At 44.1% G+C, this 15,081-nt stretch overlaps 1 protein-coding gene across 6 annotated transcripts in view; it reads right to left on the bottom strand.

Moving 5' to 3' along the window:
- The window catches only part of SLC2A12 (solute carrier family 2 member 12), a 53,739-nt gene extending 40,366 nt beyond the window's left edge, over positions 1-13,373 (bottom strand). For all 6 annotated transcript variants that reach the window (XM_032844808.1, XM_032844801.1, XM_032844800.1 and 3 more), the window contains exon 1: positions 13,153-13,373. In XM_032844808.1, coding sequence (XP_032700699.1) covers positions 13,153-13,267 — 115 coding nt within the window. In that variant the 5' untranslated portion in view covers positions 13,268-13,373. The remainder of the gene's footprint in view (positions 1-13,152) is intronic.
- Positions 13,374-15,081: the final 1,708 nt, after the last annotated feature.

Here is a 15,081-nt window from a genome sequence, read left to right on the forward strand (position 1 = left end):
ATTCCCGGGCTTGTGCTTCTCTTGGAGCTGCTCCCCCTCATGGCATGTCTCTCCCCTAACTTAGGAGCTTAGGGAGATCTGAGTCATCTCTGAAGATACAGTTTGAAATTCCACTTCTCTACAAAACCTTTCCAGACGGCCTCTCTTTGGTTAGCATTGCTCTCTCTCCTCTCCCTTGCCTTTCCTCCCATGGCCTTGCAGTACCCTGCATTTTATTCAGTTATGCCAGTCACTTTGGATCCGGAGCGCCTTGAGAGAAGGAGTATCACCCTCAAGGGACCCACACAGGACCTGACACGAGAGCTCGTTAGGCTTACTGGATGTCGCATGGAGGAGCACTGGCTTGACCAGAGAGCTCCCGCAGACCCATGAGAGCTGAGCTGGTTCCACCAGCGGCCAAAGGTCCCAGATGCTGCCTCTCAGCCCCAGACCAAGTGTGGGCCCCCTTGTGATGGCAAACACTGGGCTCTAGCCTTCTTCTAACCCCTCTCCCCCTCTTCGGCCCCCTAATCCTCTTTAGCATACAATGAAACTCAGCCCAGTGGAAAATTTGGCCTCCCTCTACACCTGCTAGGGTCTGACCTTTCTAAAACAAAAGGATAGGAACTTTGTTTTCTTTTTCATTTTTCAAATCTCAGGTTTGATTCAGTAGGACTTGTACGGACACACTTTCCTGAAACCAATCTTCTCCGACTTCTGTGGCCTGCACAGGTGCACAGAGGGGAATCTGCTTACGTGGGCTTATTCGCCTGTCCCTGGCTCTTGCTCCCGTTAACTGTCCTCCTCTGCTGATGACATGTAGGACTTTGCTTCTTTTCTTTCTTTCCTTCCACTCGTTTGCCTCTGATTCTTCCCCTCTTTCCCTCCTTCAGGCTGCACTTTCACAAGGATAAGTCTGGGCTCTTGCTTCTTCCAAATTCTGCTGCTACTACTTGAGTACTTTTCCTGAGAAAAGACTTCTAGTGTTCATGGTTTTCCCCTTATTTGTTTAGTGATAATTATGTAGGTGTTCGTTATATATATTCATCTTATTTCCGGTCTCCGTCTTCTTGTGCTCTCTCTGTACACCTAGAGAAGTATCTCCCGTTTATCCTCCATGTCACAGATTCCAGATAATTCTACGCCTGAGGCTTTCTCGTCCTCACACTCGTTACAGTTTCAGAAGGGTCTGTCTGCACCTCCAACCTCAGCCCTGTCATCACCTCAATTTATTCTCATTGTCAGACATTGTCCTAATCTCTTTTTTCAGAGTCCACTTTTACAAAATTACAGAGAACAGAAATCAGGTGCTTTCCAAAACTTACAAATTGTCCCTTAAAAAAGAAATCTCAAAATGCATCCCTTCCTTGCCTTTGTTTTTAAAATGGACTTGCCAATGGCCAGATTTGCTGCCTTCTCTTTACCCAGCCCCCAGATCAGTTATGATATTTTTGACTATGAGAAACCAAAACCTAAAAAACAAGGATTAAAAACATTATGGCATTTACTGTTTAATTAGCGAGAAGACCAAGTTGAGTTTGGTGTTTCCAAGGATTCACACTCTATCCATCCTTCTGTTCCTGCCTCCTCAGAGGATTGGCTTTTGTCCCTGATTTGCCACCATATGTGCAAGGTGGCTGCCGCAGCTCCACGCATAAAAAGCCAAAGTCAAAGGCAGGTGACAATGGAAGAAGGCGTGGGGCAAGGCCTTTCTGCTTTTATCAGGGCGGAAACTATCTAGAAGCACCACGGAAGATGATGGATTTCAGGATATGCTACCCCTAAAATGTGGTACCTTGGCTTATTGAGTATTTTAATCTGAAGGAGTTTGAGAAAATAGCAGAAGCAGGAGGGTCCCTCTGACCTTCCCCCGGCCCTTCTCCCTGGAAGCAGGTAGCAAACCCTCACATGAGAGATGCCCTCCCTACACCCAGAGGAAGGGAGCAATCTTATCTCTGAAGACACAGAGTGGCCACAAAGGATCTGAACAAACAGGCCTTGCCAAGCCTCCCCTAGCTTCCTATGCTTAACCTCATACAGCTTGACCTGCCATGTTACTCCATGCCTGTCCACTCATCATCAGACCGAGTGTACACACACTTAGCCATTTCTTACAGTCTTTATTTCCCAGTGGAGGTTCCCATGACGTGCAGAACCTACATTAAATACATTTGGATGCTTTTCTCTCTAATATGTCTTTGGCAGCTTCATTTTCAGACCCAGATGAAGATTCACCCAAATGTCTCATTGGCCATGGGTTCCATGGTCCATCTTGGCAAGAGAGACTGAGACGCAAGTGTTGGAATATTTTAGTTCCGCAGCTAGGAAAGGCCGAAAATGAGAAGGGAGTGAGAGCAGCTGTTGGCTTTTTAGTGTCTGACACACCTCATTCTAGCCACTAGTTCCCTCTTAGCTAGGCCAGGAGGCTCAATGTTGATGAGGGAGCAGAAGGCCAGCTGAGGGCAAAGCACGAGCTGACACCCCATGGCCCCAGATGGGATCTGTGTGACATTCCTCAGACACTCCTGGCTGCCCTAAAACTAAGGGAAGGAAGGAAAAAAAAAAAAAAAAAAACCTAAATGGTTAACTACTAAAAATCACAGTCCAAAAAAGACAGGAGCCTCTATCAGTTTACCAAGTGTCTTAGTGATTTACAAGAAAACTGCATTCCTTGGCTAAAATTAACAAGTCCGGAAATGACAGATGCTGGCGAGGATGCGGAGAAAGGAGAACCCTCCTACACTGTTGGTGGGAATGCAAGCTGGTGCAACCACTCTGGAAAACAGCATGGAGGTTCCTCAAAATGTTGAAAATAGAACTACCCTATGACCCAGCAATTGCACTGCTGGGTATTTACCCTAAAGATACAAACGTAGTGATCCGAAGGGGCACGTGCACCCGAATGTTTATAGCAGCAATGTCTACAATAGCCAAACTATGGAAAGAACCTAGATGTCCATCAACAGACGAATGGATAAAGAAGATGTGGTATATATATACAATGGAATACTATGCAGCCATCAAAAGAAATGAAATCTTTCCATTTGCGACAACGTGGATGGAACTAGAGGGTATCATGCTTAGCGAAATAAGTCAAGCAGAGAAAGACAACTATCATATGATCTCCCTGATATGAGGGAGAGGAGATGCAACATGGGGGGTTAATGGGGTAGGAGAAGAGTAAATGAAACAAGTTGGGATTGGGAGGGAGACAAACCATAAGTGACTCTTAATCTCACAAAACAAACTGAGGGTTGCTGGGGGGAGGGGGGATGGGAGGGGGGGTGGGGTTATGGACATTGGGTAGGGTATGTGCTATGGTGAGTGCTGTGAAGTGTGTAAACCTGGAGATTCACAGACCTGTACCCCTGGGGGGAAAAATATATATGTTTATAAAAAATAAAATTTAAAAAAAAAAAAGAAAAGAAAACTGCATTCTTATCCATAACCTAACTTCCAGAAGGAAACTCCCAACTATCTTCAAGTTAATGCTTAACTTGACAATGGTAAGGCCTCCAGTGTCTTGTAGGTCATCTTCAGCATACAAAAGTTCTTTAGAAAACCTCCCTTTTCTTTGCATCCCCCAACTCCCAAGTATACAATCGGTCCCCCCTCAAGACCCAGATGCAGCAGCTCTTTCTGCCCCCAGGTCCTGTCCCCGTGCTTTAATAAAACCACCTTTTTGCACCAAAGACATCTCAAGAACTCTTTCTTGGCTGTCAACTCTGGACCTTGCCAACATTCAAAACTACATTGTAGCTGCTAGCCAAATGTCTGATGTCTGTTAGTTATTTTTCTGGTGTGACTCCATTGGATTGAGGAAGGAATTTTTTTTGCTTCCAGTTTTTGGGCCCCTGACTAGGAATAAGAGGTATCATTCCTGCTTGGTTTAAAGGGGCCGGTAGTCCTTTGCTTGTCAAAACAAGTACCTGCCAAACTACAACTTCTGGAAGGCACCATTCCAGTGGCTCATCCGGGCTTTGTCCCTTCTTAATACTGATTTCATGTCCCTGAATCCAATAAGCCGCTGTCCTTCCTACCCCACTGGAGCGGCGGACAACTTGGAAACTGCAGTTCCTGTGAGAGAAAGAGAAGTAACGGTAACAAGATGGCTGGGAAGATTAGGCTGTGGGGCAAAACTTCGACCCTCTGCCAGCGCGGCTCCGGGGGTCTGTGGAGATGACTGCCCTTTAGCTGGTTCCTGAAAATTCTTTCAATTAGGGATACCCCATGGGAGTTTGTGCAAAGCTAAAATTTCACTGCCTTTTATGAATTAAGCCCATGCCTGCCTCTTATTTAGGGTTAAATCCTAACTCACTGATGAATACATCTGGCTTTCATGCTTTTGTGATTTTGCATCTCTTTCCATCTTTTCCATGTTTTTATGGATATTTTTAACAGACAGTTGGGGTGGGGGGATGGATGAGGAAAACAAACCAGCAGACAATCTTACCTAGAGACCTCTGAGGTGTCCTGGGCGGGGCTCTCAATGTGTGCAAGCTGGGGTGAGCTAGGGACCTTGGAGGATTAATAAAATATTTAAAAAGGGTCTTCATTCCATCAATTGATTAGTGGATGCTGGAAAAAAAATAATAACACACGTACCTGAACTTTAAGATTTCAGATGTATGTAGATATGATGAAAAATTAAAAAAAAAATGCCAAGTTCCCCTGATTTCACAGTAAGTTTCCATCAGCCCATATTTTCAAATCAATAAATATAAAACTTCGAAGACTATGATGTGAGTATTTAAAGTTGTTGAAGGAGTTGTTAAAGGAGTCTACGTACTTGAAAATGGCAGCGAATAATCCTTAGTGCATTTAAAATTTTTAAATTAGGGAAATACAAAGGGAAGAAACAAATAAGATTGTAAACCCTACGGATGCAAAAGGCATGGGACATGTCGATGATACACAGGTGGACTATGGGAAAGGGAGAGAAGAAAAAAAAGTCAGGAGTTTTCATGTAATATAAAGGACAAATTCTGATGTGTGTGTGTGAAAGAGAGAGAGAGACAGACAGACAGACAGACAGAGAGAAACAGAGAGAGCAAGAGAAAGAAGAGTTCAAGAAAGACTAGAGAAGAATGTCCAGAAAGAGGAAAAATGGAAGAAAAAGAACAGACACGTTGTCGGGTTGGGGGAGCGGGGGCTGTAAAGTCACATAAGGAAACAACAGGGTCACAGGCATATGTGTTTTACATAAGTCAGTTTACAAGAAATTTCCTACGGTGGATTTGACAGGAAAATTTTAATGGGCCCATCAAATATTTAATTGTCCTACAGCGATCCACGAAGAGCTCCTATGAATGGGATTTGAGAATGGGAAGGAAAAGGGGTGGTGATCCACACGTGGATCAGAGCAATGACATGAGAAAAGGACTCGCTGCACAAGGTGAAAGTTAACAATCAGTAAAGGCAGGAAGTTGGCACAAAAAGTGATCAGAAAGACCACAAGGCTCCTAAGGGAGACAGTGTGAGTTTGAGGATGGGCAGAGAGGGGCGGGGAGCAAGGAGGCATGTGGATCCAACCTTAGAGGGGCTGGAGCTCTGTCTGTTGAAATATTAAAAGAATGGTGACCCCAGGAAGCTGATTTCAACATGCAGGTGAGGCTCTCTAGGGCTCCCTAATGCTGTCCCCACTGTGATCACGTGCAGAGACTGACTTGGTTTCTCTAAAATGATAGAGCCTCTTCCGAAGAATCCATCCTCTGGTAGTGCTTAGCACGAAGGTTTCCTGATATGGTCCCTGCTTACATCTTCAGATTCCTCTGCCATTCTCTGGCCCCTGGATGAACTCTGTGTTCTCGTCATACAAATATCCGTAGGTCCCTGAATGTGCCTTTCTCTCTTCTGAGAACTGGCGCACAAGCTTCTAATACTCCCTGCAAATGCACTGACCTCAGTTATGCTTTCTTGACTCAGCTTCGCTCTCCTATCTCCCAGAATCCATTAAAAGCTGATGGAGCTGCCGGCCCCGCCCCCCACCTGGGTCCTAGCAGAGTCTCATTCATCCGGGTACCTTCTCCATCGTGGGCTCCCCGATCTCTTTTCTCTCTCCACCAGTTGGTAATAAGCATCTACATCACATGATTGTCTCTTATTCACCGCTGGACCCAGGGTCTAGCATCATGTCTGAGTTTTAGTGGACTCAACATTGGCTAAGCAATCATCTTGTAATTACTTAGATTCTTATCTTTCTGAGGAGTTGGAAAAATCTGTAACCATGGATAAGGTTTTCTGTGTCCTTTTTCACTCTGAAGTATCCAGCTCAATTAGTTTTGCTGAAGGAAAATGTTCTTTAGTTTAGCTGAACAAACACTTAATTCATTTACCCATGTAACGATGAAGGATGGACCATGGGCCGGCACTGTGCTGGGCACAGATGGTGAGAGGTTCATCTGGATAAACAGTGCGATCGGCACGGTGGTCACCGCGAGCACTGCGCTGAGAGATTTCCTACCTTATATCTGGATTTGATGGCTCAAGATGGTGCTTCCTTGTCCTACGTGCTTGTGACGCCTGATGGAAATACAGAGGAAAGACGTAGTTCCTACTTCTCATGAGTTGCCCAAGCTCACCGTACCTGCAGTCAGAACTCTGATAGGTACCAGAATATATATTTTATTCAGAAACTCATAACCTTATAGCCAAAGACATGTTGCATGGAAAATTAAGAAAGTAGCTATAATAAAAAAGAAAAAAAAAGTTCTGAAATGAGTGTAACAGAGACCCCAAATCCCAGATCAGATCACAGAACAGAGCAGGAAGTAGAGACATCAGTGCTGGATGGTATTAATGGTCAGGTGGGCAAAACCCTGGACTGGATCTTAGGATACTGAGACTCTGGCACACGTTACCCATGCTTCCTGGAGAGCATCCCTTTCTTCCCCCTAGAAGGTGCCTGGGCCGAATGGTGAAGGTACAGTCAGGAGTCAGAGTGCCTGACAAGTTATCAGCTAGCTTGTGACATGTCCCTTAACCTTTCTGTTCCTCTGTGTCCTCATTCCCAAGATGTGGATAGTAACATTACCTACTTCATAAAGTTGTTATGAGAATCCATGAGAATGAAAACTGCATTGGGCATGGTAATGTTTGCTGTTATTCTCTTAGCCTCAGTTTGCCTATCTGTGACCTGGGGATAATATTATCTCATTGAGGTTGTTGCAAAGATAAGAAGCAATAATAGTAATAGAAGCCTTTGGCCCACAATAATCATTCAATAAAGATTTGTTTAGCCTGAATCCGTGGGGTAAAATCACCGTAACACGGAAGTAAAACTTTGAAACAGTCTCCCTTACTGATAGTGCAGGAAATAAAATGATGCCTTGATTCCAACATAACAGTTATGCCTTTCCATAAATTCTTGAATTTCTTCGTTTTTGGCAGTACCTACATAATTGGGCTTACCTCGTGAAAAATTCTTCCTGTAATTTTGCCTTGGGGTTTCAACAATTTTGTTTCCCAGTGGAATTGAAATATTTCATTAGTTTGGGAATACTCTCTCACCTTACAAATTGATCTTAATCACAACTTTTCTCTCCATTCGTAAAAGTCCTGCACATCTGAGGCTGAAATATCATTTCGGGCAGGTTTCTAAATTAGCACTGCACATTGCTACCAACTCCGACTTCCACAAAGTGTGGAAGCAGGTGCAGGCAGGAGCATAACATTTTGAAGCAAATAATATGGATGTAACCAACAGCCCCCAGACTCTCATTGTGCCAGGTAGACCTGAGTCATGAGTGTTTCTGAGAAACAATTACTTCCAGGGGAAGCACCAGATAACAGCTTAAAGGTGAGTTACACTTGATTTACTCCAGGTAAATACTCCTGGGGTGCCTGGATAGCTCAGTGGGTTAAAGCCTCTGCCTTCGGTTCAGGTCATAATCCCAGGGTCCTGGGATCGAGCCCCGCATCGGGCTTTTCTGCTCAGCGGGAAACCTGCTTCTCTTCCTCTCTCCCTCGGTCTGCCTCTCTGCCTACTTGTGATCTCTGTCTGTCAAATAAATAAATAAAATCTTTGAAAAAAAAAAAACAAACTCCTAAAAGTCAAACAAAGGATGGCATTTTTCTCCCTCATATTTTGGCAGAACACTATAAAGTGAGCAATTGTTCAAAAAAGAATGAAAGCTACTAAAATTAAAATAATGTGATCATTTATCTTAGTCTTATTATTACTTCTATTAAATTGTATAGAAAAATTAGTATATCACCAAGTCATGGCCATTTAGCAAATGCATAAATGACTGTGCTTGTGACATAGGAGGTAAAATGATACCAATGAGCCAAAACAAACCGAACATAAATTGAAAAGAACCCTATGAATTCATGATTTACTACAAAGATTATGTATTTGACTCAAAGTTTCAGCTGGGAAATATCTGGGGTGATTTCAAGTTTTGCCTTTAACAGAGACTGGGTACTTTCTGAGGGAAGATGGATGAGAAATTATCTTTATTTGGTGTTTGGTCAAATAGCTTCTTGGGAAGAAGTCTATGTCGACTTTCCCCCTTACTCCCCACCAAAACTCGGTGTCGTTTTACATGGCTTTCATCCCCTATTTTATTCAATAATTCATCTTCTTGGGGAAGACTGTGCATGAGAAGAAAACAGAACTAGGGAGCCCCAACTCTGCATCTTTAAGAATCTCATACAACCGGTGCTTTCCCACCCAATCTGAGTAAAGAGCCATTTCAATGCTTAGAGGCACAAGCCAACTGCGCACTAATGGAGGGCCGCTGGGAGCTCTTAGAACATTTCACAACCTTAGGCTAAGTATTACCTAGGTTCTTACTATTGAGAAAATGCTACCTACAAAACCATATTCAAGAGCTATTTTTGAATGGAAAATAGAATCCCACATATCTACAGCAATTAAAAATAACACTTTAAAATTGGCCAAATCACCTTTGATTTCCACATGTCAGTTGAAGTTTCCTTAGGCAGCTCCAGGGTGGAGTCATTCTTTGTCGGGACTGGTTGTTTTTTTTGTTTGTTTGTTTAACCAGCTAATAGAAGATCCAGCCCACTAAAAAGTACCCCGTTGAAAATTCACAAACATTGTAAGTGAAGGGCTACCACAAGACCTGTTCCTGGGATCTCAGAGACCTTGGCTCCTGACAGCAGTCCTACCGGAAAGAAGGGTGATATTACAAATATTTAACAGCTGGGAAAGGGGCACTGACCTATTGGAACAGACATGAGCTGTAAAACCAGCTCGGGCACACTGGTGCCTACTGATTAATTTCAGTCCCCCCAGGTCAGCCACATTGCACAAAGGCTCTGTTGGTGTCTGTCAGGCTTTGCCACCCGCCGACTCCCACCAATGTGTGTCTGCTGTGCAGTGGCCCCTGGGAGCTAGTCTTTGGCAAGTGGCAACCTCTCTGCCCTCTCTAGGTCACAGTGATCTCCAGAGGAAACAAGAGCCCTGCTGTGTGAGCGACACACCACCCAGAGTTTGTGGTGAAACAACGTGCCACCATGCTTGTTTAGAGCCTTCTCTCTTTCTAGATCTTGGAGAAGCCTCCTGCTGGAGCCTCACAGTCACAAAAAGCCTCAAATTAAGACTTTTGATGTCAATTCCAAGTGATGTGTTATGCACAATCATAGAGAAAAGTTGACTGAAGTGAAAAGAGAGGTGATTATCTTTAAATCTGGTTTTATTTTCAGACAAAAGAGTCTACAGCCCCTCATAGATTCACATGTGATAAATCCCGGCATTCCCTTGGCAATATCAAGCTTCCTACAATAACTTTTTGTTGTTATCAGCCATTAACTTATTAAATATGTGTGTTTTTAAAACACAATAATTTTTGTCAGAGGTTTTGTCACTCTTTGATATATGGAAAGCCTGGAGGAATGGTAATGGCTAAGGCCCTGGGTCTTCCCAAAATGACTGGTTCACTGTTAGAACTGATCCTCTCACAACCAAGGCTCTGTTATGAGGTCAAGCCGGTTGGTCTGACTTACTCTTCCCTGGGGATAAGCTTGCTTCTAAAAGTCTCCTCAGCTCTCTAAAAAGTAGACTTCCTATGGGGCTGCCTAAAGAAGCCTGAGAAAGCTAGGCCTGACTGAATTCAAGGAGGCCTGGTTTAGGTTAACCGTGGGACTCCAAGACTCAGTAGGAGCATAGTAAGAATGCCCCGACCTCTTTAAGCATGGCCTGCATGAGCAGAGAAGTGATGGACTTGTGGTTTGCTAATGTGGTCCCACCCAGGCGTCTGCTCGGGGATACAAGGGGTGGGAAGGGAGCAGGGAGCCACCGGCCTCAAGTTTTTCCTTTCTCTACCTCCCCTCTTTTCTCTAGAGAAGTGCCACGATGACTTCTCTTACATATCGATCACCTATTCAGCTTCTCCTTTATCAAAAGGAGTTTCACAGGTTTAAACAAGTCTGAGAAAACTGCCTTCGGACACTCATCTGATTAGACCAAGTATGCATTTCTTATGTCTCAGGCTATGGCATTTTGGATTGAGAAGGGTCTTAGGAGGATGGAGCCCAGCCCTTTCAGCTGGGTCAGTGAGTCCAGTTCTAGCGACCTGAATTCCAGTGCATTCAACAGCAGGATCTAACGTGATGAGAACCTGCATTCATACAAAGAATATTGTTCTTGGTTTCGGAACATTGGGGCAGTTGTTGCTGGGGTAGAGGGGGCCTTAAGGAAACCATCCCCTCAGCCAGTCATTCGAAACATGAAATTAGAAGAGCCTGGGAGACCCATCTCCCGAGATGGAAGAGCAGGCATCTGGCCTCCCAAGCCAGAAACACCACACTCAGTTATGCACCAGCACTGAGTGAACTCAAATTAACTGCACATCTTCGTTCTCTTGTGTGAGATGTTCTGGTACTGCACTTTTCTAATATCATGTATGTTGGGGTCGGCACCAGGATTGAGCTCAACCCTTCCTATGAGGTCAATTATAACATGTCTGTAGACACTTAAAAATTTACTGAAAATATATGCACTTTGTGTCATAACTTCTTGAAAATGAATTTAAGTTCATTAGCTTCTAGTCATTGGAACAAAGCATTCTCACCAGCTCAAGGAGGGTTGGCCAAACAAGATCTGCTAACACTCTTCATTGGGCAGAAAAGCATTTGGATGTGCAATCATGGAGTTTGGGAATTTTTGTTTTGTTTTGTTTTTCGGTCTCTCGAATGACTTAATTATCTTCCCCTGGGTTGTATGACTAGTTCCTCCTTGTGCTTTAATTTTCCCATCTAGGAATATACAAAAACTTCAATCATCAAATGTAGGATTAGAATGATCATTATTGAGCATATGTAAATACTCTGAATTTCCTGGATGAAACTATGAAAGTTTGAAATATAAAGATATCAAAAGAAGTATCTGGCAAGCATTATTGTATGATGCCTCAACATCTTCATAAAACAGACTAAAGTATCATCCCAAACCACACAGCGAGCCTGCACTATGAATCGGTAGACATATAATTGCCTTTGGGGACCAAGAGATGTGTCAGACAACTTAGGAAAATTTACAAGTGACACTAAAATATTTGTATTCATCTAAATGTAAACTATAGCACAAATCAGTTGTATTTATTTAAGATTTGGGGGAAACATTTCGGCTTCCTTTTCTATATAACAAAGATTCATTTAGAATTAAATTTAAAAAATAACTTAAGGTACTTATCCACTTATCATTTCTTTAGAATACAAACAGTTGTACTTTAAATTCATTTTGTAAATATATTCAATCTTTCCAAACACACATACTTGTGACCTTATTTCAGGATACTTGTGCATTTGCACAATTTAACCTATTAAGAGTATACCGTGCTTTCAAAGCTGTGTCAAAATTGAATAGTGCATTTTTTTAATTGTTGCTGCTGAGGCCCCCTCAGGACAAAGTTTCTTTTCTTCTTTGTGACATTATCAAGGGCTATTTAGTGAACTCTTTTGTTGATTTGGCCACCTCAGCAAACACTGCAGCTCAATCTTTCAGGAACTCGGAGAGAACATTGCGATTCTTTCCCTGAACCCTCAGACACAAGCTTCCCTGGGCTGCTCTGAGACTAATGAGCCAGAGAACACATGTGGAGGAAGGAGCAGCTCTGCTTCAGAGAGGGACTCAGCCATCCTGAAGGACGACTCCAGACCTTCATTCTTGACCAGAAGTGGGAAAGCAGGAGAAAAGCTGAGCAGGGAGCAGGGAAGGGAAGGCCTGTAACTTCTCATTGCCGAGGACCCAATCCACGCCTCCAACAGAGGGGTCGTGGATTCAAATCCAAGATCAGACAAACCCAGGATGCAAACATAACTTTATAGATCCATTGCAAGGTGAAAGGTACGTGCCTTTTCTATCATTTAGTGTTCTGGATTACTCACGAAATTCCAATCTCTGGCCTGGGAACCTATCGAATGCTGAAGGGAAGAAGAGCTGAGGAAAACCTTAGAGAGAGAATTCTTTGTGTTTGATTCTATTTCCTATCATGATTGGTTTCTATTCCTTTGGGAACCAACTGGAAGAGTAGGAAAGGATAGCCAAGAGCTTGCAGCGTGTTTGTGGGTATTTGTCAACGTGGAGGTGAAGAACAGCATTCCGCAGAGCCAAGATCGCTGAAATGAATTAAAACGTTTTCAGATTTCACCTCAGAAGGAAAGAGTATTAAAGGCACCTCAGTTTGAAAGGCCTGTTGGAAAGAGCAGGAGCAAATCAAGCAGCGGTTTCAGGCTTGAATTCATTACAAAGTCTTCTTAACAAACGGAGGCTGGGAACGTAAGAAAGAAAGTTGTGTTCATTAATTACGTAACTAATACTTATCTGAAGCCTCCTGAAAACACTGATGTAAAACATGGGGTTTCCAAATGTCCACTTGTTACGGATTGCCCATTTGGGCCAATAAATGAAAAAGTGTGTGCGTGTGTGTGCGTGTGTGTGTGTGTTGACACACGGGGCTCTCTGGCTGGTCAGTCTTCCCAAAATGTGAGAGTTCTACACTCCGCCAACACAACCGATGGACCCATCCCGCCAGGAGTGGGACCTGGATCTTCACACTATAGCTCCTTGTCGTTCCTGCTCCCACCGGATCCTGTCCCCTTCTCTCCACGCAACTCGCCCGCTCACGTGTGTACACACACACACACACACACACACACACACACACGAGCGAGAGCCGAGTACCGCCGGCCCGTGCCTCGCTTTACCTCTGGCCCAGGGAGGATGCCGGCTGCCGCTGGCTGCGCCGCTGCCCTCCGTCTCGGCCGCTCTCCTCCCGGGGCTCAGCAACCCGGGGCCCTCGCTGTTTTCAACAGGTACCATGGTCGCGTAGAAGTTACAGGCGCCCCCGCGGCCCCAAGCCACCCGGGCTGCCCGCTCTGACGGCAGTGGTCACTTTCCCCATGGTCGCCTGCTAAAGAAGGGTGAAAAAAAAAAAAAAAACCAAAAAAACAAACACACACACAGTGTGATTTGTAACCAACTTTGTTTCTATTTCCGAAGGCTTTGCCCTTTTCGGTGACACGGGCTGTTGCTATTTCAGGCAGCCTATCACAGGCAGTGGGAGGGCCGGGCTCCTAGGATTGTTTTGGCCTTCAGATGCCGGGCTGGAAGCAAGGGGTTAAAAGGCTTGGGGAAGGCGCTCAGACCCAGGGCTTGGCCGAGAGCTGGGGGTGGGGGGTTGCGGTGGCGGGGGACACTCTTGTGTAACTACACCTTCGAAAAGAGGCAGAGAAGAGAAACATGCAGCTTGAAAGGGAATCAAGAGAGTGACGAGCCCAGAACGCTCACAGATGGTATCGGTTACTCCTGCAGCGAGGGGAACAATTTATGCAAAGACATACCAGGAGGAAAAGTGTGTCAGTTTTTCAGCACTACTGTTATTCCAAAAGTCGTGACACTTGCCTTTAAACAAAGCATAAATCATCTTTCCTGTGTCAGCCTGATTTTGTTTTAGGTGGATGAGGTCTGTCCTCTCTCTCTCTCTCTTCCTCCCTCTGTCTCTGCAAGGCCTGGCGGACAAATCCAGGCCAGAAACCAAGCATGCACAGCCCCAGACTGATGAGATTCTTTGGCTTTTTACAGCAAAGCAATCCAGTTTATCTGCGCATCGTTGTCTTTGAGAGAGGAACCAAGCCTCAATCTACTGTCAGGGTGTACGATAGCCTGCTCTGGGAGGAGGCTAATTCCAATTCAGAGAGACCAGACTAATGACTCCATTATGTGGGCGTGAGGGGCCCTAGATATTCACAAATCAGGGAGTGAGAAGTAGAATTTTTTTCCCCCTGATTTGTGAATATATTTATACAAAATCTCTTTGAGATTTGTGACATTTTACCTCTAGTTATATACTTAACAAATCATGTTTAGTGAAAAATCTTAGAGAGGAAATTGGGATTATTTTAGAAAATCATTAGGAGTGAAAACTAAAATTTACGGAGTACTTATTATGTGCCAGAAATTGTGCTGAGGGCATTAACTCAGATGATTTTCTTTTTTTTTAGAGATGATTCTTTCGAGGACAACAAAATAAAACAAAACACTTGTGATCAGGTCCCCATAATACATAAAATACCATGGAGGCTGAGTAGCTTGCCTAAGTGTCATAGCTTGGCAGTTAGTGGAGGGGATGAGAGTGTGAAGCTAAGGCAGTCTAATGCCATAGCTCTCCTACAGCCTAATTTCCCAGCCTTGTTCTTCTTCGATTTTCTTGACTTCATTCCCTTTCAGCCCTTCTTGATTTTAAGAGGATGCCATGAAACATGCCCTTCCATCCTAGTCATTTCCCTAGACAGAGAGGAAGATTTGCGCTGTAGGCAGACGCTGAACCATTCAGGACCTATTTTGACTTCTTGGCTGGATCAGAACACAGCTCTAAATGAACGTATCATTTGTACATTTACTTTGCTCATCTTTTATATTCTTCTATATTTTTCTTTTCCGTCCAGGAAATCGGGGAGCAAATGCAAAGAAACCTAGAGTAATTCAACTAGTATTGGTTGCGCACCTGTTTTATGTCTCTGGATGGTGCTGGAAAAGGGAAGTTCTCCAAACATAGCCCAGCCCCCTCCTGGTTCAGAGGTGAGTGGTTCGGAATCCCCCAGATCAGCCTGTCCCCACAGAAGAATGTGTAGTGT

The sequence above is a fragment of the Lontra canadensis genome, unplaced genomic scaffold, assembly GCF_010015895.1.
Source record: "Lontra canadensis isolate GAN:19392208 unplaced genomic scaffold, GSC_riverotter_1.0 scaffold156, whole genome shotgun sequence".
Classification (NCBI taxonomy): Eukaryota; Metazoa; Chordata; class Mammalia; order Carnivora; family Mustelidae; genus Lontra; species Lontra canadensis.